This window comes from Myxozyma melibiosi, assembly GCF_037950935.1.
Source record: "Myxozyma melibiosi strain Phaff 52-87 chromosome Unknown BZA70scaffold_8, whole genome shotgun sequence".
NCBI classification, from domain to species: Eukaryota; Fungi; Ascomycota; class Lipomycetes; order Lipomycetales; family Lipomycetaceae; genus Myxozyma; species Myxozyma melibiosi.
In genome coordinates, this window is record NW_027042922.1 from 213636 (window position 1) to 237550 (window position 23915).

Below are 23915 nucleotides of genomic sequence, written 5' to 3' on the forward strand. Positions count from 1 at the left end.
TGACGCGCCTGTCTCTGACGCGACGCGTTATCAGGCGTTTCCGGGAAAGGTATAATCGTAAACAAACAGATAACAGCAACAAACACGACGCGCCTCAAATCAGTGCCTGAGACACAGGTTTTGGTGAAGACCCTCGGTCGGGCATGGTTTGTTGTTGATTCAGACCGCTCATTGGGACTTCTGCTATGGCTTTTAAAGATCTTTGGGAGTTTTTACTTGCTCCCTGGCGCAGGTTCAGGTCTGTGCTGAAGTCTGTTCTTTGAGCGGCCTGCAAATTGGTCGATTCCGATAACTGTAGATAGACTTATCGGTTACTGTTCCTCAGATTCGTTCATTCTATTTTCGCTCCAGGATAAGTATCCAATGCATAACTTCATCGCGTACACGTCTTCCACCGGCGCATCTCGTGTCGGCAGTCTTGACTTTGACAACAGCCTGATAACGCCTCTCTCCTTCCCGTCCGGCACTCCCGTTACCTCCCTCTACGACGTCATAAACTACGGCTCTACATTCTCGCTCGCTCCCTCTGCTGAATGCGACCCAGTCCCACTAGACTCAGTCTCAATTGAAGCTCCTTTTACGGGACGCGATATTCTCGCGGTCGGAAAGAACTACTATGACCACGCGAAAGAGTTCAACTCGTCCGGATTCGATTCAAGCGATAAGGTCGATACTCCTTCGGATCCCGTCATTTTCACCAAGCGTTCTTCGAGCATTGTCCCTTGCGGTGCTGATATCTACCTGCATCCTGGATTTACCAGTACTTTGGATTTTGAGGGAGAAGTAGGCGTCGTTATTGGAAAGCCTGCATACAAGGTTGCTGAGAAAGATGCCATGGATTATGTCTGGTGAGTGGCTCTTGCCCTTCTGCCCAACACATAATATACTCACACAAACACACATCAATTAGGGGATACACTATTATCAATGATGCAACTGCCCGTGAGCGCCAGCGGGACCATAAGCAATTCTTCATTGGAAAGTCCGCAGACACTCTCTGTCCAATGGTATCTCATCAGTGCTATTTCTTCATTTAGTACAAGACCATCTCTGACTTATAATCTGGAATACAGGGCCCCGTTGCTGTGCCGAAAGAGGATCTCCCTGAATATCTCGAGCTCCAAACAAAAGTCAATGGCCTCGTCAGACAATCCGACTCGACAAAGAACCTCATCTTCTCGATCCCAACTCTAATCAATGTGCTCTCAAGCGGCATGACGCTCCAGCCCGGAGACGTTATTGCTACCGGAACACCAGCAGGCGTCGGCATTGGTCTCAAGCCGCCTGTCTACCTAAAGGCTGGTGATGTTGTTGAGGTGTCAGTCACAGGCCTGGGAACTCTTGTCAATAAAGTGTCTGATGTCAAGGCCGCCGCCGCGCCGGTGGCACTCCCGAGCTTGCCCTCTCGTGTCATTACTGATCCTGGGCTCACCAAAGTGGGTTCAAAGTACTTGTACTTTGAAGACATTGGCAACAAGACTTCAGACGAAACCTTGATCTGTGTTCACGGTCTTGGGTGCTGCGGTCAGTATTTCTCGTCTTTGGTAGACAAGGCTGGGTTTTTGGAGAAGTACAGAGTAGTTTTGGTCGACCTCGAGGGTTTCGGTCGGTCGCTCACGTTCCCGGACTCTACTCCAAGTCTGCACAGCTACTCTGAAGATATCTATGAGATTACAAAGCTACTGGGGATCACCAAAAACATCTCCCTGATTGGATTCTCGATGGGCTGTGGTGTGACGGAGACGTTTGCAGTCAACCACCCCGATCTGGTCAAAAAATACATCCTCTTATCACCGCTAATGTACCCTGTCCCCGCACACACCAAAGAAGTCTGTCTCGGTCTTGCCAAGAACGTGCGCAAGAGCGGTATGCAGCTGGAGTCCGACAAGATGGCCAAATCCTCGATGTACATCAAGACGCAGATCGAGAATCCGCTGGCGAAAATGTACGTGTTGACGCTTCTGAAGATGACCGATGTCGAAGGCTACGCGAAGGGCGCGATGGTGCTCGCTACCGACGGACCGATTGCGCGTGAGAAGATTGAGAAGGAGGTGTTGTTGGTCACTGGAGAGTTTGACGAGTGGCCCCCGATGGAGGAAGTTGAGGCGGTTCAGAAGGAATACGCGAATGCGTCGACGAAGATTGTCGTCATTCCCAACGCTAAGCATTTCCATATTCTGGAGAACTTTCCTGCCACCCTGGAGGCTGTTACCTCGTTTTTGTAGTCTGCACTGTCACTTTCGCATTTCATTATAGACGATAGATTCATAGTATGAGCATTTAATAGATATTCACAAATCGAGGCAAGCTTCTTATCTCCGTCGGCAGCTCCAAACCCTAATACACGAGATAGTAAGTCCGAGAAGCTTATAAGATGCGTCGAGTCTTGCGGAAGCTGGACTATCCAACTGCTTTATACTGAGCGTTTAGCTGCTTTTGGTCTCATTCGCCCTTCTCCGCTTTTTTATCATAAGTGCATTTTGAGTTATATAAAGATTTTGTGAAATATCATTGACGATATGCCTGTCGAATACCGCAAGTAAGTAACAAAGCCGTTGATCTCGCATTGCGGGGAACCGAGAACTCTCTCGATCACGACTCGAAACTGACGCGGTTTGATGATAATTCTAGGCTTGGAAAGTCTGGGTTGAGAGTATCGGTTCCGATTTTGGGATGCATGTCTTTTGGCTGTAAGGATTGCTGCTTTTGTGCGTCGGTGGTGTGCTCTTGCTAATATTGGTTACTGAAGCTTCGGAGTGGGCGCCGTGGGTGCTCGATAAGGAGGAGTCGCTTCCTATTTTCAAGAAAGCCTATGACTTGGGAATTACCACGGTTAGTATTTATTTGAGTGTACTATTAGGTGACGTGCTAATCAGACCCGGCGCTTCGTAGTGGGATACCGCCAACATGTACTCCAACGGAGAATCCGAAGTTATCGTCGCCGAAGCGATCGAGAAATACAATATCCCCCGTGAAGAGATTGTCATCATGACCAAGTGCTACAACCCCGTCAACAAGACGAGCAAGGCCCGCGTTGAGGGTAACGTGTTCAACACCCGCCAGTACCTCAACCAAGTCGGTCTTTCGCGCGCCGCTATCTTCAACCAGGTAAACGACTCGCTGAAGCGTCTCAAGACCGACTACATCGACGTCCTGCAGATCCATCGCTACGACAAGTCCGTCGAGCCCGAGGAGATCATGGAGGCGCTCAATGACCTTGTCCGGTCTGGGAAAGTGCGCTACATCGGCGCTAGCAGCATGTGGACTTATGAGTTTGCACAACTGCAGCACGTGGCGGAGAAGAACGGATGGGCGCAATTCATCTCCATGCAGGATTGCTATAACCTTCTTTACCGCGAGGAAGAGCGCGAGATGATTCCGTACTGCAAACTCACCGGCGTCGGCTTGATCCCGTGGTCTCCTCTTGCGCGCGGTCATCTCGCTCGTTCGTTGAGCGAGACCTCGGTCCGCAAGGATTTCATCACAAAGCACCCGGGTATCAACGAGCAAGCGAACGAGCCTGCTGTGGTCGAGATCATCAACCGTGTTGAGAAAATCGCAAAGGAGAAGGGTTGGCTGATGAGCGATGTCGCGTTGGCGTGGATCAATGGAAAGGTCACGAGTCCTATCGTTGGTGTGAACAGCGTCGAACGATTGGAGCAGGTCGCTAACTTCAATGGTAAATCCTTGACTGAAGAGGAAGTGAAGTTCCTCGAGGCGCCTTACGTTCCCCGTAAGGTCAACGGTCATGTTTGAGCCAGTAGCTGTAGCCTATATTTTGGTACTTGTTTGCCTTACATTGGTTTTCACGTCATTTCAGTCTTGGTGTATAACCGTTACTCTGTTTATGGTTCTTGTTTACTCATAAATGTACTATTATATATACTGTCGTCATCTATCTGATTCATAACAAATACGTAAACTTTTTACACACTTAGAAGTGGCCGATGATAGGACGGGGAACGTAAGCCTCCTCGAGGTACTTGCACTCCTCCTCAGTCAAAGTCTTTCCGCTAAGCTTCGAGGACTCCTCGAGTCTGGCAATGCTGCTGATTCCAATAATGGGGGAAGTGCAGCCCTTGGTGCAGATCCAGGCAAGCGCGACCTCGGTCATGGTCCAGCCCTTCTTCTTGGCGAGCTCCTCGGTGCGGTCGATGATCACCTTCGCGACAGGGTCGATAGGAGCAGTCTTGAGCGCAAGACCACCGCTGGTCGCGCGGACGGTCTTGGGCGCGTCGGCGGGACGGGCAAGGAGACCCTTGTTCAAAGGTCCCCAGGGAATGATGCCGACACCGGTCATCTGGCAGTAGGGGATGACCTCACGCTCCTCCTCACGGTAAAGAAGGGAGTAGTGGTTCTGCATGGCGATGAACTTGACCCAGCCGTTCTTCTCAGCGACGTGCTGGAGGGTAGCGAACTGGTAAGCGTACATGCTGCTAGCGCCGATGTAACGGACCTTTCCGCTCTTGACGATGTCGTTGAGCGCGCACATGACCTCCTCGGGCTCGACAGACTTGTCGTAGCGGTGGATGAAGAGAAGATCAATGTAGTCAACGCCGAGACGCTCGAGGCAGTCGTCGACCTGCTTGAAGATGGCGCCGCGCGAGAGACCGACCTGGTTGACGTACTCCTTCTTGTGGGCGAGGGGGGTGACGAAGGGCTCGATCTTCTCGTTGGCAACACCGTAGTAGACCTTGGTGATGATGGTGAGCTCCTCACGGGGGATCTTGTACTCCTCAATGGCGGCCTTGATCAGTCTCTCGGACTCACCCTCGGAGTAGGCGTTGGCGGTATCCCACTACATGACTGTTAGGCTCTGTCTCAATTCAGGCGTTGAAGGGCAAAGTGAAGCTTACGGTAGTGATGCCCATATCGTAGGCCTTCTTGAGGATAGGAAGAGCCTCGTCCTTCTCGAGACACCAGTCTTGCCATTGCTTAGCTAGAAACAATGGTGTCAGCTACCATGCCTTGAGTAGTAATAAAAGCACATAGAGCTGCAGGAGTACTCACTTCCCATTCCCATCATTCCCAAAATAGGGAGCGAGACGCGAAGTCCCGACTTTCCAAGCCTAAGAGAGAAAGAATTAGTACACTCGATTCCTGTTATCGCCGAACTAGAGCATGCCCGAGCAGATATCAGAACACCATCGACGTAGTATAAACTTACTTCTTGTACTCGATAGTGGCCATTGTGTAGGATGATTAATATTCTTGCAGAGCAGAACTGAAGAAGAAAAAAGGGGAAAAGCCTCAAGAAGACAGGGAACGGGAGGTGAACTTATATTCCCAGAGAGAGAGGACAGGACCTAGTGGGAGCGATAACGCTGGGGCCATCGCCATTCGACAAATGTGGGCTTGCTTTCCCGGGAGGATTATTAACAACACAGGCAAGGCCCGGGCTTACATAGAGGAGCAGCGAATTGCGGCGCAGATGATAGTCAAATTCTTCACAGAAGAATTCTGGCAAATAAAGATTACTAGAGCTGATATCGTGATGCAGACTAGGAACCGGGAGCGCAGAGTATGCCGGAAGAAAGGAGCCGGGAGGGTTTCTTGCCAGAGTTCGGATGCCGATAAGCAGCAGCAGCAGCCAAATAAACTCGTCGTACTTGGTGCGCAGAACACCGTGCAGCAAAGACCTTAAAAATGCCCGTCAATGTTTTCCTTTCCTGCCTAGTTGCTCACTGCTTCTGATTGATAAGTTACAAGGCCACACGAGTTCCGACAACGGTTCTTATCTGTTTATCGCTGATTATCACTTAGTGAGCCGAACCGAGCAAATAAAGTAAACAAGAGCCAACGCCGCACCGGTTATTTTCCTGATTTCCCTCACCGGTGGCTCTGAAGACCTGACTGAGTCGCCCTCTTTGAGATAAAACTATGCGCTAGTGTTCATCGCCTCGGGTTCCGTTTAGAAGCAAGACGTGTCCGGAAGCGAAAGTGAGTCAGGAGTCTAGGTTGACGCTGGCCTGCAGAACGCCTGGCTCGAACGAACCCCTGATCGACGACGCCTCCTCCATCGCCTTGTATTTAACTTGACTACGAAGTACCAGTTTTCGTGTTTTAATCAGCTGGTGGGAGATGGGCAGTTTACTTGGCCATTACTTCTTTGCAGAATACTTTTAGCAATTACGAGTACATAGTCCTTCCTTCCGAGATGGGCTTGGCCACATGGTATCTAATTCGAGAACAATTTAAGGTGCCTGTCACTATCCAACCCACGATATGTGACAGAACTCGTGCTTACTATCCTTGTAGATATAGAAATAAAAGATAAAAAGACGATGGAGTCTACAAGACGTCAAGAATTCTCAACTGCAATTAGGACTATTGCCGCTGCTGAAATGATACTGTCTCATCAGTTATTTCTCGTCGTGGCCTGCTTCGTGCAGGCCTGTTTTTCACTTATGACACCCTCTGACTTTGAAAGAATCAACGGCATGCTGGCTCCCGAGGCTTATTCGTCAACAAGCGTACCCTTCCCAGCATGGCTTGCACAACTCGCCAACAGAACAGACTGGCCGGCGGCCAAGCCGCCATTCATTCAAACGCCGGGGTTGGATATCAATAGCGGGATTCCGAGCAATCCGTTGCATAGTATGTAGTACCAGGTATAATGCATAATCCAAGACATTTGCTCACAGGTTTGCGATTAGATCAGGACATGGCCTGTTTTTCTCAGTGTTCTTTTGATTGCAAGTACGTATGAACCGCACAGAATTTTTTGATGGAAAGATCTTTAATCTTTGATATAAACAGCAATTGCCTCGGACCAAATGATATAGCGGCGTGTCCCCGTACGTGTCGTAATTTTTTTTTTTTTTTTTTTTTTTTTTCTTCCTTCTCGTGAGTCGAGCGATACTAACTCATCATTAAGAGCTTCTGCAAACCTTTGACGACGGTCCCACAGCAGCGACGCCGGCGCTTCTCGACTATCTCCGCCAAAAGCGTCAGCTAACGTCCTTTTTCATAATTGGCACGCAGGTTCTCAGTTTCCCGGATACTCTCCGGGCCGAGCGACGAGCTGGTCACTTTATTGGGTCGCACACCTGGACCCATCCGTATCTTCCATCGCTATCGAATCAGGACATCGCTGCAGAGCTTCAGTGGACCACATGGGTAATCAACGTGACAGCAGGCGTTGTCCCCCGCTACTTCCGTCCGCCGTATGGAGGGCTTGACGACCGCGTGCGAGCGATTGCAGAAAGAATGGGATTAACGCCGATAGTCTGGGCACACGACACCAACGACTGGCAGATGGTTGGCGGGACGCGCACGGAAAACCAAACGCTGGCAGATGTGCAGAGTTGGATCAATGCATCGTCGACTGGGATTATGCTGGAGCACGATCAGGCTCCGATAACGGTCAACACGGGAATGAAAATCAGAGATATGGTGGGTGCTCAGATGTATGTGGCTCCAGCGTGCAAGAGTCTCACCGCGCCTTGGTATAATTGAACTGTAGTAATTTTCTGTGAATCATGATAACATGAGCCAGCGGATATTGTGAAGGTATGAAATGTAAGATATTGTGGTATTTGCGGGTCAGAATGCAATGAATTATCGAAATCTCTTGTAGGATTAAAATCCCCAGCAGAGCGAAAGGTAAACTTAAAGATTACTGACCGGGAGCACCAAACCGGACACCCGTTCGCGTATAAACTACTCCACTCCACCCCAGGCCTGACTTCAACCGCCTATATTCACTCTTTGCCTTCTTTTCAATTCAGCGCCGGTGTGAATTTTCTGTTGAGAATTCCTATTGAGAGTTTTCTCATAAAGACGAGAGAGCCGCCGTCGTATACAATCACACCAGGAACAGAACTCGCCTCGACTCGGCTTCTTGCTAGCTTATAAACCCCTCCTCCCCTCACCATCTGCATCAAGGTCTCCACTCTTACAGATCCGCAGTACTCAAAGAACCCCGTCCGAGAATTTTTGCCCCATATCAACAATCAGCATGTCTAGAGCGCGACGAATCGCCAAAGAGCTACAAGCTGTGCAGGATGATCCGCAAGCGGGGATCGACCTCGAAGTTATCAACGACGCGGATATTTCTCATTTGAAAGGATATTTTGATGGCCCGTCTGGCACGCCTTACGAGGGCGGTCGTTACCAGGTTGATATTGAGATACCAGTAAGTACTGTCTGTTTGTTGTGACTTTGGTTCTGACTGGTCCAGTACTAACGAAGCTTGAATATATAGCAAGATTGTAAGTGCTCGACTGCTCCACTATGATCGATGCATTTCCCTTTGACAGAAACTAATTTAGTCTATGTTCAGATCCATTTAAACCTCCCAAGATGAAGTTCGATACCAAAGTCTACCATCCCAACATATCATCGCAGACAGGCGCGATCTGCTTGGACATGTCAGTATACTCGCATTCTACCGCTCCATATCGGAAGCTTCAGCTGCATGATCTGACACTTCTTTATCATAGTCTGAAGGATAAATGGTCTCCGGTTCTTACCTTGAAAGCATCACTTATCTCCCTGCAGTCGCTTCTCACCACGCCGGAACCGACAAACCCTCAGGATGCAGAGGTCGCCAAGCATTATCTTTCAGATCGCAAGGGATTTGACAATACTGCTAAGTAAGCTTGACATTTTGCATGCCCGTGGTTTGAAAATCTGGCTGATACTCATGCAACTAGGTACTGGGCTAAAGTATACGCTGGAGCCGATGGCGGCGCATGTAAGTTACTACCTTCGTTTAGTCTCACTCCGCTTTTCTTGTGACTAACGACCTCTTCACAGCGGGCACTGCTGCAGCGTCCAAACCGGTCGATGTGTTTGAACAGTACGGCATCGACCGCGAATCAGTGAAGGCAATCGAGAACATGGGATTTACTCAGGAGCGGATCATCGAAGTCATGCGACGGACGGGGATCAAGAAGATTGGCCCTGGAGCGCAGGAAGGCGCCGAGGACCGACTTTTGGAAGAACTTTTGAAGTGAATTGGTTATAGTATATATTCAGTCTGTAGCCAAGCTTCTGAGCTTGTGCGCGAGCAGTCAAGATGCAGTCAAGGAGCTCTCGGTCTGACTGGCGTCTCAGACTCGAACTTACGATTTGATGCTGTGACTCTGTCTACATAATTGATTTCAATATATCATTATTCATAATTATTCAAAGAAAGAAGTATGAGAAGATAGCGTAGATGATTCGTAAATACAAGATCGCGTGCTCTACTATGAAGCGCATAAGTGCATAAACATTAGGGTTTGGCTGATCTGCTAATCAAGACTCCGCGCGCTTCGACCTCAGAGTTGTTCTGACCTCAGTCATCATCGTCTCTGCTTATTCGAGTATATTCACATCCAAGCATCAAACAGCTCGTATAAGATCGAACAAGACAGTGTCGCTTTTGATAGGATAATAGACAGATCAAGAGAAGAAAGATGGTATGATTGGGATCGGGTTGATTTGTCACGTCGACGCAGGAGCGAGACTAACAACGCTGGATGGCGTGTAGGGTCAAGGACAGTCTGGATTACCCCCTGGCGGATTCCCGGATGAGAATAATGGAAAGGAGAAGGTATGCTGTTTTTGTCTTTTGATGATTCTGTGTTGGTGTGCGCGAAGACTAAATGATTGTGATTGCTAACTCGTTGTGTAGAAACAAGAGAGTAAGTTGCCATCAGCGCACGAATTGGCGCCATCACTATTTGCAGCAAGAACATTCACTGCTGGATAGTTGCAATACAAATTATGGCAGGTGTAGGCTAACAAAAGATTGCAGAGCCGAAGTACGAGCCGCCCCCATCGACTCGGATAGGCAAGAAGAAACGCAAAGGACCCGACAGCTCGACCAAGCTGCCAACAGTGTTCCCGACCACTCGATGCAAGCTCAAGCTCTTAAAGATGGATCGAATCAAGGATCATCTACTTTTGGAGGAGGAGTTTGTGCAGAACCAGGAACGGCTGAAGCCGACGGATGAGAAGGTGGCGGAAGAACGCGCGGTGGTGAACGAGATGCGCGGCACGCCGATGGGCGTTGGCACGATGGAGGAGATTATCGATGATGACCATGCTATCGTGTCGTCGACGACCGGACCGGAGTACTATGTTTCCATCATGAGCTTTGTCGACAAGGATTTGCTTGAGCCGGGATGCTCGGTACTGCTGCATCACAAGGGCGTGAATGTTGTTGGTGTGCTTGCTGACGACACTGACCCGATGGTGTCGGTCATGAAGCTGGACAAAGCGCCAACTGAGTCTTATGCTGATATTGGTGGACTCGAGGCTCAAATTCAGGAGATAAAGGAGGCAGTCGAGCTACCCCTGACCCATCCCGAGCTCTACGAGGAGATGGGTATCAAACCCCCCAAAGGTGTTATTCTGTACGGAGCTCCCGGAACAGGAAAGACTCTTTTGGCAAAGGCGGTCGCAAACCAGACCAGCGCTACCTTTTTGCGTATTGTTGGATCTGAGTTGATTCAGAAGTACTTGGGAGACGGACCTCGCTTGGTGCGACAGATTTTCCAGGTGGCGGCCGATCATGCGCCGTCGATTGTGTTTATCGACGAGATTGACGCTATTGGAACGAAGCGATATGACTCGACATCGGGTGGCGAGCGAGAAATTCAGCGAACTATGCTTGAGTTGCTGAACCAGCTGGATGGATTCGACGACCGCGGAGACGTCAAGGTTATCATGGCGACGAACAAGATCGAGTCGCTTGATCCTGCACTGATCCGACCGGGTCGGATTGACCGAAAGATTCTGTTTGAGAACCCGGATCAAAACACGAAGCGCAAGATCTTTGGCATCCACACGGGCAAGATGTCGCTTGGCGAGGACGTGGATCTCGAGGAGTTTGTGGGCGCGAAGGACGACTTGTCTGGAGCGGATATCAAGGCTATTTGCTCGGAGGCAGGTCTGCTTGCGCTTCGCGAGCGACGGATGAAGGTTACTGCAACTGACTTCCGCAGCGCGCGCGAGCGGGTTATGAAGAACAAGGTGGAGGAGAATCTTGAAGGCTTGTACTTGTAGGTTCTTTTAGTTGGACTGAGTGTTGGTAGTATGAGCCTTGTTGTATCTGCACTGTTAGACCTGGCGGGTGCTCTTATGAATATATACAATATCAAATAGGAAACTGTTTTATAGTAAGATGAGAAGCAGGCGGTGCAGCTGAGATGCACAGACACTGAGCAACAGACACTGATGAGCAACAACACTGAGCACACACGTACACACACTACAACAGCCACGACCAGTAAAAATACTACACAGATCAACACATCCAGCAGCAACTTGAAACCAGACTCTTCTCTTCCCCACGAGGGCCAACGAGGATCCTCCGGGTCTCCACCGGCACCGGCAGCGCTTTAAAGGCAGCAAAACTTTATTTCTCGACGCGGGGTGCGGCTCGGGCGGACAGACCTCGGCAACGACTCGGCTCACCCACAACCACCACAGGCTGCTGCTGCTGGTATATAAGGATTGATCCCGGCTTGTTCTCTGTCTACCGTCATCGCTATCGCATAATGGCTGTCTCCTCTGCTACTTCGTCGGCGTACGTAGGTCCCTGCTTTGTCGAGTCGTCGTCGGAATAGTGCTCACCTCGTCGTCTAGTCCCAAGCCCAAGAACTCACTCACCGTCATCGACAACCGCACCGGCAAGGCGATCGAGGTCGAGATCAAAAACAACTCGATCCCCGCCACCGCGTTCACCCAGCTCAAAGCGCCACTGGCTAAGGGCGAGCGCGCGGAAAATGACACGCCCTACGGCCTGCGTGTGCTCGATCCGGCGTTCGTCAACACGGCGATGATCACCTCCTCCATCACCTACATCGACGGCAACAAGGGCTTCCTCATGCACCGGGGCTACCCGATCGAGCAGCTGGCAGAGAAGTCGAACTTCCTCGAGACTGCCTATCTGCTCATCTACGGCGAGCTGCCCAGCAAGTCGCAGTACAAGGTCTGGTCGTGGGAGATCATGAACCACACCTTCGTCGCCGAGGATCTGCAGGCCATGATCCGCCAGATGCGCTATGATTCGCACCCGATGTCGGTCTTCATCTCTGCCTTTGCCGCCATGTCGGCGTTTGCTCCTGAAGCCAACCCCGCGCTGCAAGGTCAGGATATGTACATCAACGACAAGTCGATCATGAACAAGCAGATCGTCCGCATCCTCGGCAAGGCCACGACCGTCGCGGCGATGGCCTACCGCATCCGCATCAACCGCCGCTTCACTCCCCCGCGATCCGATCTGTCGTACACCGAGAACCTGCTCTACATGATGGATCACATGGCCGAACCCTACTCGTACCGCCCAGACCCGCGTCTCGCAAAGGCACTCGACATCCTCTTCATCCTGCACGCAGACCACGAAATGAACTGCTCGACCTCAACCATGGTTCACGTCGGATCCTCGCTCGTAGATCCGTACTCCTGCATTGCTGCCGCCGCATCAGCACTCTACGGCCCTTTGCACGGAGGCGCCAACGAGGCTGTCATCCGTATGCTGACTCGAATCGGCTCAGTCGAAAACGTCCCCGCGTTCCTGGAAGGCGTCAAGCAGAAGAAAGAGCTCCTCTTTGGATTCGGCCACCGCGTGTACCGCGAAACCGATCCCCGCTCAAAAGTTATCCGTGAAGTGGCGGACATGGTCTTTGAAGTCTGCGGCCGCGAACCGCTGATTGACATTGCCATCGCGCTTAAGGACGCCGCGCTGAAAGACGAGTACTTCACAAGCCGCAAACTCTACCCCAACGTCGACTACTGGTCCGGCCTGATCTACAAAGCCATGGGCTTCCCGCTCGATTTCTACCCTGTCCTCTTCGTCGTCCCCCGCGTGGCGGGCTACCTCGCGCACTGGAAACAGCAGCTCGATTCAGGCAAAAACAAAATCTCGCGGCCGAGACAGGTCTATGTCGGCAAGAGCAGACGGGATTACGTCCCGATCGACCAGCGCGAGGATCGCGAGGTTACGGCAAAGGATGGAATCACTGCGATTCCGCATTATATCAGCAAGCGCCGTTTGGCTAAAATATAGATTCGGAGTTTGTTTTGTTTTTGTGTGTGTTTACATAAGTTATGTGCAGCTTGATGGTGTTTTTTCAGATTTCGAGGCAGAAGAGGTTGTGGTGTATCGTGGATGATACATAGTAAAACAGGAAAGGAAATTATCTTATGATTACAAATTGTTGCCTACAGAAACAAAGAAAAGAACAAAATATAGAGTTACAGAAGCGAGTCTGATAAGCTGATAAGCCGATACGACGAAGGCGGTATTGCCCCTCATCCTGTCTTGTCCTCGGCTCGCTAAGCAATATAAAAAACACAATATCGACAATCGACCGACCACTTCCGAGGTTACCGACGTGAACGCGCGTGAATAGACTTATCTCTAATCAGCAGCAATGTGATTGGCAACGCAGACGAGAGCATGACACGACTTTCACATGCGCGGACCGGGCGCTACCCACTGCGGCTTCTGCCTTGGCTTCAAAGCTCGCGAGGGTACGGCCGGCGGCGGTCGACTAACAGCAACAGGCGAAACACGGTTCGTCGAGACAGCATCCTCGGCACGCGCAGGTGTTTCTTCTCCGGCCAGACCGACTCTGCGCGCGAAACCCCTGATGCTGTCCGTGAATGGGTTCGCGGATCGCGCGCGCTCGGCGGCTTCGGCTTCAGGGATCGTGTACTTGAACATATCGTCGTCGCTCGAGCTGGTTGCCGAGATTGGACACGAAGGTGTAGATGAGCCGCCGCTTGAGACGCCGGACTGCCGCGCGGTCGGGATGATGATGTTCATCTTGCGACGAGCACTGGGGGAACCCGGCGTCTGTATCTCGCTCTTCAACCCTGACGCAGATCGACTCTTCCCTCCAGCGCTGGGAAACGTGATAACTTCAGGATCAGACTCCACAGGAGATCTCGGCGGCGACTTCACCCCGCGCTCCGTATCAGCCTCCCTCAATCTCCGCGCCATCTCCCGCTGCCGCTGTAAATCTCCCTGATACCGCTCGCTCGCCTGCCTAACCGCCTCCTCTGCCGCGCGCGCAGTCCGTCGTCGAAGCCCGACCACCAGCACACCCGCGATCGCAAATATCAAAACAGTGAGGATCGCGAGGAGCACGAACGAGAGCGTCTTGTAGCCGGTCGAGAGGTAGACGAGGTCGGTTGTCGGCGTGGTGGCAGTGAGCGCGCTGCGGGCGTCGAGGGTGTTGTTGGCGGAAGTGGCGTTGGTGCTCGTGGAGTTTGCTTGCAGCGTTCCGTTGAGTGACGCGTGAGTCGCGTTCAGGTGTGTTTCTTCGATGCCCATCTTGAATCACCTCAGAACAGAAACAGTTTGAACAGTAGTAATGGTATAGTTATGTCCACAGGGTACTTCACAGAACAGTCAGAAGTAAACAGTATGGAAGCAGCAGTGTACTTCAACTATTCAGCAAAAAAATAGATCGTATCGAAAAGCGCGATCTATGCAATAATCGTGATTCGAGAGGATGGTAGGTAATGAAAGCGGAGAGTTGTATCTGGCCTGGTCTGAATCTGAATTGGATTCTGGGGTCATTACTAATATAAGCCATAATATTACATAATATGTAAACTGCCACGTTCAAAGCAGCGTGCATTTCATTAGTTCTAAGCAGACTCAAACAGACTAAAGTATGCTTTTGCATTAGATTATTTTGTTCTGTTCTAGATTCTATATCAGCAGCACACTATCGATGCTTCCAAATCCAGCCGCGACACCGCCCTCTTCCGACTCTGCAAACTTGGTCCGTAGCAACCATCCCGCCTCTGAATTGTCCAAGATTTCACCGGAGACCGTGTTCCACAGCGCCGTGCCAAAGACTCCCAGTTCGGAAATCACGTTGCCGGTGGTCACCTTGCCGTTCCGGATGATTGAATTCTTCACGTCCGTCGGGGGCTCGATCAGTTCCATGAGGATGTACCCGTTCCAGAACGACTCGTCGGGGAGAGATTTGAGGAACCCGGGGATCTTCTCACGGTAGACGTTATTCCCGCCTCCTTCACGCTGCGGCTTGAGCACGTATTTCTCTGGCTTTGTGGCGATCAACTCCCGCGCACGTTTTCCCAGCGCCGAGTCTGCGTCCAGCGGGAGGATCTCTGCAAACGTGGCTGCGATCCGCGCACGCACAGCAGTGTCAGGACAAAACTTCTCAAGCACCTTGGAATCAACAAGAACCTGCTGCACCTTCTTCGCCCCCGCGAACTGCGTCGCGAGCGAAGGACATTTGATTGCGGTCGAGAGCTCCATCTGCTTTCTGGCCTGCCATGTCTCCGGGGTAGGGTAATCTGCGGGCGTGTACGCCGAGCGGTAGTATACCACGCTGATTTCCTTGCCGTATATGCTGAATTTCTTGGTGGTCGCGTCTAACTTGCCGTCGGCAGCAATCTCCTGCATCGAAGCGCGGAGCACGCGCACGCCGTGGGTCTCGAGAAGGTAGTACTCCAGCCAGCGCTGGTCGAACGCGTTGCGCTCGCCTGGCTGGATTACAAAGAGTACGACCGCACTGGGAACGCCGTATGCGTTATGTGCCGTCGCAAGACCGGCAGCAAGTCCCTTCGCAGACGGGTTCTCAGGCATGGTCTCGTTGCTCATCTCCAGCTGGCTGGTGGGGTACTCATCCGCCTTGAGCAGAAACCTGTGCGCATCAGCGGCAAGCGAGGACAGGCCGCCGAACGAGGCAGAGATGGTGTTGAGCTCGACCTGTCTGATCTCGGGCTCGGACGAGGGTGAGGTGTGGAGAAGGTAGTCAGAGCGGAAGACGCCGAGGGTCAGTGGTTGCGTGGGTTTCCCGCCCGTCTCCTTTTCGACCTCGAGATGAAGCTTCCAGAGATCAGACATAAAGTCGTCCACACCCGCAAGTCTATCAAGAACGCAAGACAATGTTAGAACATAGACTTATGCTGTAAAAGCTGACGCTGACCATGACGTGCTCAACATACCCTTTCGTAATCTCATTCAAAAACTCCGAGTCATTAGCGACATTGACATACAGCTCGTTAAACGCAGTCTGCAACCCTCTCGCCTCCTCAAACAGTTTCTTCGGAAACGGCGACGGGAACAGCGTCAACGGCACATGCGTCGCCCGCTCATCCGCGTCCTCTTCCTTTATCGGCGCGCGAATCACCAGCCCGTGCGAGAGCGCCCAGTCCCGCAGCGTGGTCGTGAGCGTCGAGGACTCGTCTAGCGACGGCGGGTAGCTTATGCTCCCGAGTAGTTCGGCCATTGCGTGTGTACCTGGGCAAGAACGGGGGTGGAGAGGAGCAGAGAGAGCTGGTTGAATATGAGGTGCTTGGACTCTTGATGTGTAATTGAGTTTGAGGGGCGCGATTATGTAATGTTTTCATTAAGAGGTTAAGCCAAAACCCTACGCGCTAACTACTAGATGTGTTTTCGATATTACCGTTATCATTCGTATTAATGTACTGGAACAATCATAAAACCAGAGGCACTGCAAAAGAGAGAACAAAACAACAACAAAGAGACAGGAGAGACATTCAAACTACCCGGAAATACCCATTTTCATTTACTTTGAGCAGCACTCAGCCTTGGCCTCGCCAAAGGCAAGGCGCGAGACAGAGTCGGTGAGCGACTTAATCGTGGTCGGAGCGCCGCCGGAGAGGACCTTGGAGGTGGTCATCAAGTGGGATGGAGGAACGTCGAGAGCAGGGTTCTGCTTGAAGAAGTTTCTGGGACGGAGCAGGAGAGTCATGGGCTCAGCAGGCCTAGTAGGACGAGAGTGATTAGTAAACGCTCATGCTGTTTGATAAGAAGTAGAGAGGGACTTACATGACGGGGAAATCCTCAGGGGCGGGGAAGTGAGTGATGCCGAAAGTGTGCCACAGAACGACGTCGGTGTTCTCGATCGCACCGGTGCCGTCACCGATCCACTCGGGCAGACCCCTGCTGGGCTCTCCCGAGGTCTGAGGAACGTACTTGCCCGCAGGGTAGAACTGGCGGTCGACGTAGGGAGTGACGTGCACGGTGTGACGGGCAAAGGCAGCGCGCTTGGCAACAAGCGAGCCCTCCTTGGGCAAGAGCATTGGCGACTCGCGAGAGACGAGCTTGTAAGAGGCGGGCTTGCCAGAGTAAGGGTGCTTGCGGCTGGGGTTGATCATGTCCCAGGTGCGCGAAGTGGCTCCGTTGTAGTCGGTGATGGCCTCGCCGGTGGTCTTGAAGGGAGTGATCTTGGGCAAGAAAGCGTTGCCGTAGAAGTTGTTGGGCGATCCAACGGGCTCGTCCGAGGGAACGGCGTCGACCATCTGCACGGAGTTGTTGAGTCCGTCAATCATGGGGTTGATACGCAGATTGAACAGATGCTGATGGTTGTGGGCGTTGACACCGGGGTAGACCTGGGTGCCGAATCCGCGGGTGTCCTCACCCTCGCCGAGGATGTAGGTGTTCAGGATTCCGGTAAGCTTGATCTCGAGCTGGATGGTGCCGTCCATGTGGAAGATCCAGTAGATCATGTACTCGTAGTTGGCCGCAGTAAAGATCTGCGAGACAATGAGCTTAACACCACGGGTGTTGATCGAGGTCGCGTAGCTGTCGCGGAAGTCGGAGTGCTTGAACAAAACTCCGTCGTCCTCCTCGTGGATGCAGATCGCGTTCTTGATGTCGATCGGGTTACCCTCGCGATCGGGGAAAGCGGCGTCCATGTAGTGGATGACACCCTTGCAGTCGCAGCCGAGGGCGAGCGAGTTGGTCATGTAACCTCCACCGTACTCGCCGAGATCGAAGGCATGCTTGCGGTGGTGCGGGTGGTCGGGGTTACCGTAGGGAACCACCATCTCGGCCAAGGACATACGGTAGAACAGAGGGCGGACCTCACCGTGGTCGTTGTAAGAGATGTTGGAGAGGACGATTCCCTCGCGGTAGTTAAAGCCGACGTGGAACTTGAAGTTCTGCCATTCGATCTCGCGGCCGGAGACCTTGAACGAGACACCTTCGGGCTGCTGCACGACAATAGGCTTGATGTCAGTGCGGTATCCACCGAGAGCCTCGACGGCCTTCTCGTGGAAGTTTGCGTGGGGCGCCTTCGAGAGCGGTCTGCGGACGGCGGGGATATCGATGGCGATGATCTCGCTGGTCTCGGTGTCGAAGATAGGGCAGAAGTCAAGCGGGTGCGAGTACTGCGAGTCGTCGATGTCGGAGCGGTAGAACATGATTGCCTGCTGCAGACGGCGCTCGGTGCCGAAGCGCTCGTCGTAGCCGATGGTCCAGGGATCGCAGTAGACCTTGTGCATGTCCGACTCGGGGATTCCCGAGATGACGCACTGCTCGATGACCTTGGGGTCCTTGCGGATGACGGTCTCGACCTTGGCGAGGTCCTCGAAGGTGAGGATGGGCTGGACACCGTCGACCTTTGTCCACTCGACGATCTTGCCGGCGGTGAGGTCGACGAGACCTTCCCAGACGCCGGAGACGCCGGCCTCGAGGGCGACGACGTCGACTTCACGGGCGGGCTTGGGCGCGTTCGCGCGGTCGGCGTCCCAGACAAGGAACTCGGCCTTCTTGGGGTCGGCGAGCGAGAGGACGTTGAAGGACAGACGCTTGTCGGGGTAGGCGGCCTTGACGATGGCGGCGGCGGCCTTCATCTCCTCGCCCGAGAGGGGATCGAGGGGATGAGCGGCGACGGGGGCGGCCGTGGCGCGAGTGTGAGAGGAGATTTGGGAGAGACGCTCGAGCATGGTGGGTGGAGAGGATAGAGAGGTGTGATGGGGAAGAGGAAGAGAGGAGGAGGAGGAAAGATTTAAGAAGCAGGGCGAAGGAAGAATCAAAGTTCCGTATCGGGCATGTCCTCCCTGCGGCTCTCGCGCTTTCCGCTTATCTTTTCTACTTCTGCGCGCTGAGCTCGACGGGTTTTTGAGTCATGGCCGAGTCGACGACGGCCTGTTTTGAATGAATTGTCGACGACGGAGTCATCTGCGCGGAATGGCTTTGTCTGTGGTCTTCTTTCCTGCTCTTTCTCGTAGTATTATCGTCTGTACGGAAGCAATCACAACCTCTACTCTTATTACGCTGCTCATCACGTGCAAGCCACCATCCCGATCAGACCCTCGGCTGGATATCAGTGCTCTCTCCATTGATTCCTCTTCTGTCCTCTTTGTAGCTGCCGTACACCCTTCACCATCCTCACTCTTCTCTGCTGTGCTTCTAAACATCGTGGGTCCAACTCATTCGCGGTTCAGCATTCCGCAACTCGCATTTCGGACCTCCGTGGCCCACTCCTCGTGGCTTCGGACACCGACACACCCGCGCCTATGTACAAATCGGGCCTCGCCTTCCCGTTATGCTTCCCCATTCGTCTGCATAACAGCGCCCATGCTCCGCCCTCCGTCATACTCTATCTTTGGCTCTAAGATCAGTTATAAGCTCAAAAATACTACATATAGCATTATATAGCATCATATTATTACACATCAATGCTGCACACAAACCCATTCCGCAAATACAACCCACGTAGAACTTCGGTCCGCCATCACCAGCCCCCGCCAGACTCCCGTCTCTGAACAGCTCACGATCGCTTCCCAGCTAATCTGGCCCGAGCTCCTCTCCGCCCCGAAATCCATCTCTCCATCTTTCATACTCATCCGCGTCATCTTCCCGCTCGGCGACTGGATCGCCAGCTTCGCGCTCTTCGTCGGCGAAAACACAGGCGACTCCACATTGTTGGGAAATTGCTTCATATCAAACACAATCGTGCTTCCTCGCGCCAGCTCCCGGCACTGTGGCTGCACTACGTACAGATCATACCTCAACGCCTGCGGTGTAGGGTGCAGAGTTACAAAGTCAAACTGCCCATAACTCTTGCCCACATGACTGATCGGAAACGCGACCGCCAGAGGATACGGGTTGTCCTTCTGACTCTGCAGCAATCCCCTTCGTCCCGCATAGATCTTCAGCACTCCGCTCCGTTCTCCGTCCGGAAGCAGTCCTTTGACGCGGAATATACGCCGGCCATGCACCCAATATGGCTGCGCCATCGCAGGGCTCTTCAGCACCTCCCCAGACTCCATCAGATCGCCATCCGCATCCGCAACATACCCGCGCACCTCAATCTCGGCAACGCAGTCCACATCCGCAGGAACCTGAACATCAATCTGCACAATCTCCGGCCCACTCGTCCGCAGCAACGACATATCAAAGTCACACAGGAAGAGCCCGTGCTTGAACATCGCCGGACAGATCGAAGGAAGTTGGAAAATTAAGTCGGGGGACAAAGCGGGAAGAATATGTTGACAATTGCGGTTCCGCGGGATGTGCGAAAAGATCAGCTCACTTGGCTTGGCCAAGAAGTAAAAGTCTTCCGCGATGTTCGCCCCGCAGTTCGTGTACAGCGACCTCCGAGGATGCGTAGGACTAGCCAGCGACGCATCAATCATCCGCCACTCGCCATCAACTATCGCAGCGTTCCATGAATGATTTACTCGTCCCGACGTATTGTGCCCATCCGAAACCTCACCTGGTGCCTTCAGATACCCCCGCACGACCTCGCAAGGAATCTGCATCAATTCACACATAGCCTGAACGCAATGTGCCATCTCATCTGCACTAGCCTCCTTACTTCGGAAAATTCGTGTCGCATCGTGCTGCTCGTCGTAATCATCATCTGCCGTCGTGCTCGGTCGGTACACTATCCGCTCGGTGCAGAAAATATATATCGCTCGGAGCCGCTGAATATCAGACTTGTACGGCCGGCACAGCACAGTGATTGTAAACGATGCCAGCGTCGACAGCGACGGTATAGACAACGAACGAACAGACTTATCCAGCGTCGTAAAGTTGAATCGCATCACGTCCATCGAAGTCTCCACCACGCGCCCGTCGGCTCCCTCATCGCCCTCTACCTGCCCGTTCAGAACATCAAGCGGATTGACAACAGAGTAACCCTCGAGCTCTTGCTTCCGTCGTCTGTCATCACGCTCGTACCGACTCAGCGACTTTGCACGATGCAGATCGGTCTGTGCCTGAATCCACTTTGCGCTCTGCGACACCGTAGGCTGGGCATATTGCCCCGGACCGAGCGCTCCCTTGTGCCGGCTCGCGGGCGCGGAACTAAACGAAGTCATACTGGATTTGGTATAAGACTGATTCGTCGTTGACTTGGACGAAAACGAAGCTGAAGACATCCCGCTTGATGATGCAGCACTGCCCAATGCCTTCACCTTTTTGAAAAATCCGCTCTTCTTCAATTTCAGAGACGCCAAACTTGACTTATTTTGCATCAATGATTGCCGGCCTGACTGAACCGCTTCCGGCATCTGCACAGGTTTGCTGCTCATCGGCGCCAAATTCGAGACCGAATCAATGGTCGCCAATCGACTCATCTCCTGGCGTCTTCTCGCAAGACTACCTGCTGAAGTGGCACTCATGTCGCTCATATTCGTACTACCGCTAGTAGCTGAAAGTGCTGCATGCGAGACCGTTGAGTTTGTAGTTGTCGTATTCGAGCGAGCCAAAGCTTTCATGCGCAGTAAACTTCTAGTCGGGTTGAGAGAAACATGAGAAACATGTGCGTCGGAACCGGATCCCATGGAATCTCTAGGCCCTGTGCTGTCCATCTCGTGTCTGCCTAGCCCTAGACTACTCTTCGGTCTATTGATTGTCAACTTGCGACTAAGACTATTCCTGAAGCCCCCTCGATGAATTGACGATGTCTGCTGCACGTGGTCTGTACTCTGGTAATACATAGGCTCTGGACTTGGCTGGCGGAATTCCATCTGGGTAGCGGGGCGTACCATCGACTGCTTTCGTAACGGTCGGCGGTCTTCAACCTCCATATTCTGAAGCGTAGCCATTACATCTTCCAAGGCATCCCGCAGTGGAGTCGGTGTCCGTGACTTCATTCGTTGCTCCGCATACATATGTCCGCTGTCTTCTTCGTCGTCCATCGGATCGCGATGCGAGAGTGCTGATTTTGATCGATAAGCCACTTTGTGAAGTGGAGGTGGAGGAGGAGCTCCCGCATCTTCGTAGTCGTCATCCTCGTAACCATCGTCGTGGTGATCATCATCTTCGTAGTCGAGATTGTGATAGATCCCGGTGGTCGGGTCGTAATAGTTGCCACTGTCGACCGGAGCCCCGTAGTAGTCGTAATCGGTATCATCGTATCGCGAGGTAGGTTCCGAGATCGGTTCTGCCACCGCTGGGCTGTAACGGCGTCGTTGATTATAGCGATCGTCTGCAACTGCTTTCTTTCGAGGAGGGTCGCTACAGTGTCAATCGTATCAGTCAGAACCCAGATTCGTAAAATTTTAGCACAAAGACATCGGGATGACTTACACCAATTCAACGAAGTTTGAGGGAAAGTATCCTTTCACTTTATTCCGCTTCAGCTGTCCAAACCACCATTGTCCGTCGCCGGGACTCAAACATTCAATAACATCTCCTTCAACAAAACCCAAGTCGGCTGATTAAAAAAGCAAGTCAGCAAAACCTCGCAACATACATTCAAATTCTTTCAGTAAGGCACTCACTCTTCTCTTCCCCTGACCATGAATACAAAGCCTTGACAACACAAGGGAAAGACGTCGGAACCGGGATGTCGGCCATTGTTCGCGGGTAGATCGTTGATGATCAACAATTGCAACGAGAACAAAAGCGTCTTAAACTCTGTACCCCCTATTCTTGCTTCTCAATTGGCTGCGTTCGAGATGATTGTGGACAAATAGCACTGTTTACTTCGACACCTAAAAAGCTCAACTATAAAGAGTGGACGGGAAAGAAGCAGATGTTATGAAAACGAGCGAGTTGTGGCCGCCTGACTAACATACAACTAACCGGGATGGCGCGTGTACCGAAACGAGCGGCGCGAGGAAAATGCAGGTGTTTTGGGTGGTCCCTTGAATTTTTGTTTATGTTTACTTGTTTGAGAAAACCTTATTTGGCGTCTGTGAGGATTGCAGTTGCCGGGACAACGTGGTTTTTATTAGTAGGGTTTTGAGAGCGCAAAGCGAGCCCCTGAAAGTGGTGGGAGTTCAAGGGCTTATCGAATACCCTACAGAAGTAAGATTGGTATTTGATAATTCAATTACATCCAGTTGTTGAATCTATTTTCATTTTGTCAATATAGTATTCGATTGGCTACTATTGACTTTATGATGAGTGGCACGATAATGAGCTCAATATCTATATTCTGGTACGCTACCGCTCTTCATGATACCTCCTCCTCGTAGTCTGTGCTTCTTCACTGAACCATCCTGATATCTAATTGCTGGAATACTATAAGGTAGCTACGGCACTCTTATGTCGCCAAACGTGCTCGCCCGCGTCCTCTTCAACAAACGCGATCTCCCATCCAACTCACCCCTCTCCCTCACCCCAGCCACCTTACACAACCACTCCCGTTCCCGGCTGATAGACGAGTCCTACCCCGCGATCGTCAAGTCTGAAGGAAGTTCAGTGGCCGGTGTCTTGGTAAGTGAGCTCACGCCGGCGCAGGTGAAGACGCTGGATGCGTTTGAAGGGGACGAGTATGAGCGGCAAAAGGTGCAGGTCGTGAATGAGAATGGGCAGGCGGTGGACGCGTGGTGCTACATTTGGGTTGATCGATTGGATCGGTTGACGGGCGTAGACTGGGATTTTGACGAGTTCATGCAGTAAGTTCAATATTAGTGTCGTCAGAGAAAAAAGTATCATGGGAACATGTACTGACAAGTGTGCAGAAATCGATTCAAAACTTGGATAGAAGGCGAAATGAGTGCCATGGAGTGATCCACCCGCATACTCTACATTACACACATTTACGTCTTTTTGATATCATTCACTCATCATTATAAAAACGAATCTAAAGATATAATGCAAGTCCCGAGCACAGAAATATAAACATGATGCATTTTCCCTCCACAAACCAGAACTCCGAACATTAAAGTGCATAAACGTGTCATTGCGAGAAAATAGATAAGAAATGAAAATGGGAGCCGTACCA

At 51.9% G+C, this 23915-nt stretch overlaps 12 protein-coding genes across 12 annotated transcripts; 7 read left to right on the plus strand and 5 right to left on the minus strand.

Annotated features, from left to right (window-relative positions):
• The first annotated feature begins 292 nt into the window (after positions 1–292).
• On the plus strand, positions 293–2303 carry BZA70DRAFT_249169 (uncharacterized protein). The gene is made up of 3 exons (XM_064910675.1): positions 293–848; positions 911–1007; positions 1074–2303. The coding sequence occupies exons 1-3, from the start codon at positions 364–366 to the stop codon at positions 2223–2225; spliced, it is 1734 nt and encodes a 577-aa protein (XP_064767373.1). The 5' UTR covers positions 293–363; the 3' UTR covers positions 2226–2303.
• Positions 2304–2519: 216 nt separating this feature from the next.
• Positions 2520–3852, plus strand: BZA70DRAFT_296125 (Aldo/keto reductase; the record flags this gene model as incomplete). The annotated part of the gene is made up of 4 exons (XM_064914512.1): positions 2520–2539; positions 2632–2690; positions 2750–2832; positions 2893–3852. The coding sequence occupies 4 exons, from the start codon at positions 2520–2522 to the stop codon at positions 3754–3756; spliced, it is 1026 nt and encodes a 341-aa protein (XP_064767374.1). The 3' UTR covers positions 3757–3852.
• On the minus strand, positions 3843–5522 carry BZA70DRAFT_189993 (Aldo/keto reductase). Its single transcript, XM_064910025.1, has 4 exons — positions 5168–5522; positions 5011–5069; positions 4857–4939; positions 3843–4798 (listed from the first exon to the last, which is right to left on the minus strand). The coding sequence occupies exons 1-4, from the start codon at positions 5188–5190 to the stop codon at positions 3935–3937; spliced, it is 1029 nt and encodes a 342-aa protein (XP_064767375.1). The 5' UTR covers positions 5191–5522; the 3' UTR covers positions 3843–3934.
• An 822-nt stretch (positions 5523–6344) lies between these two features.
• On the plus strand, positions 6345–7458 carry BZA70DRAFT_268195 (uncharacterized protein; the record flags this gene model as incomplete). Its single annotated transcript, XM_064911147.1, has 4 exons — positions 6345–6597; positions 6645–6699; positions 6760–6797; positions 6878–7458. The coding sequence occupies 4 exons, from the start codon at positions 6345–6347 to the stop codon at positions 7456–7458; spliced, it is 927 nt and encodes a 308-aa protein (XP_064767376.1).
• A 169-nt stretch (positions 7459–7627) lies between these two features.
• On the plus strand, positions 7628–9132 carry BZA70DRAFT_280539 (ubiquitin-conjugating enzyme/RWD-like protein). Its single transcript, XM_064912976.1, has 6 exons — positions 7628–8137; positions 8207–8213; positions 8285–8372; positions 8445–8597; positions 8658–8698; positions 8761–9132. The coding sequence occupies exons 1-6, from the start codon at positions 7961–7963 to the stop codon at positions 8958–8960; spliced, it is 666 nt and encodes a 221-aa protein (XP_064767377.1). The 5' UTR covers positions 7628–7960; the 3' UTR covers positions 8961–9132.
• Positions 9133–9146: 14 nt separating this feature from the next.
• On the plus strand, positions 9147–11398 carry BZA70DRAFT_280540 (26S protease regulatory subunit 4). The gene is made up of 4 exons (XM_064912977.1): positions 9147–9407; positions 9479–9541; positions 9623–9632; positions 9746–11398. Exons 1-4 carry the CDS (start codon positions 9405–9407, stop codon positions 10996–10998), a joined length of 1329 nt encoding a protein of 442 aa, XP_064767378.1. The 5' UTR covers positions 9147–9404; the 3' UTR covers positions 10999–11398.
• Positions 11399–13205, plus strand: BZA70DRAFT_280545 (citrate synthase-like protein). Its single transcript, XM_064912978.1, has 2 exons — positions 11399–11521; positions 11581–13205. Exons 1-2 carry the CDS (start codon positions 11493–11495, stop codon positions 13001–13003), a joined length of 1452 nt encoding a protein of 483 aa, XP_064767379.1. The 5' UTR covers positions 11399–11492; the 3' UTR covers positions 13004–13205.
• Positions 13206–14548, minus strand: BZA70DRAFT_190149 (uncharacterized protein). Its single transcript, XM_064910026.1, has one exon. It carries the CDS (start codon positions 14273–14275, stop codon positions 13409–13411), a length of 867 nt encoding a protein of 288 aa, XP_064767380.1. The 5' UTR covers positions 14276–14548; the 3' UTR covers positions 13206–13408.
• Position 14549: 1 nt separating this feature from the next.
• Positions 14550–16305, minus strand: BZA70DRAFT_190159 (glutathione synthase). Its single transcript, XM_064910028.1, has 2 exons — positions 15928–16305; positions 14550–15848 (listed from the first exon to the last, which is right to left on the minus strand). The coding sequence occupies exons 1-2, from the start codon at positions 16209–16211 to the stop codon at positions 14660–14662; spliced, it is 1473 nt and encodes a 490-aa protein (XP_064767381.1). The 5' UTR covers positions 16212–16305; the 3' UTR covers positions 14550–14659.
• A 1-nt stretch (position 16306) lies between these two features.
• On the minus strand, positions 16307–18730 carry BZA70DRAFT_190158 (copper amine oxidase). The gene is made up of 2 exons (XM_064910027.1): positions 16775–18730; positions 16307–16710 (listed from the first exon to the last, which is right to left on the minus strand). The coding sequence occupies exons 1-2, from the start codon at positions 18673–18675 to the stop codon at positions 16512–16514; spliced, it is 2100 nt and encodes a 699-aa protein (XP_064767382.1). The 5' UTR covers positions 18676–18730; the 3' UTR covers positions 16307–16511.
• Positions 18731–19384: 654 nt separating this feature from the next.
• BZA70DRAFT_280550 (uncharacterized protein) lies at positions 19385–22025 on the minus strand. Its single transcript, XM_064912979.1, has one exon. It carries the CDS (start codon positions 21877–21879, stop codon positions 19408–19410), a length of 2472 nt encoding a protein of 823 aa, XP_064767383.1. The 5' UTR covers positions 21880–22025; the 3' UTR covers positions 19385–19407.
• A 952-nt stretch (positions 22026–22977) lies between these two features.
• BZA70DRAFT_280554 (AIG2-like family-domain-containing protein) lies at positions 22978–23824 on the plus strand. Its single transcript, XM_064912980.1, has 3 exons — positions 22978–23126; positions 23221–23586; positions 23653–23824. Exons 1-3 carry the CDS (start codon positions 23086–23088, stop codon positions 23699–23701), a joined length of 456 nt encoding a protein of 151 aa, XP_064767384.1. The 5' UTR covers positions 22978–23085; the 3' UTR covers positions 23702–23824.
• Positions 23825–23915: the final 91 nt, after the last annotated feature.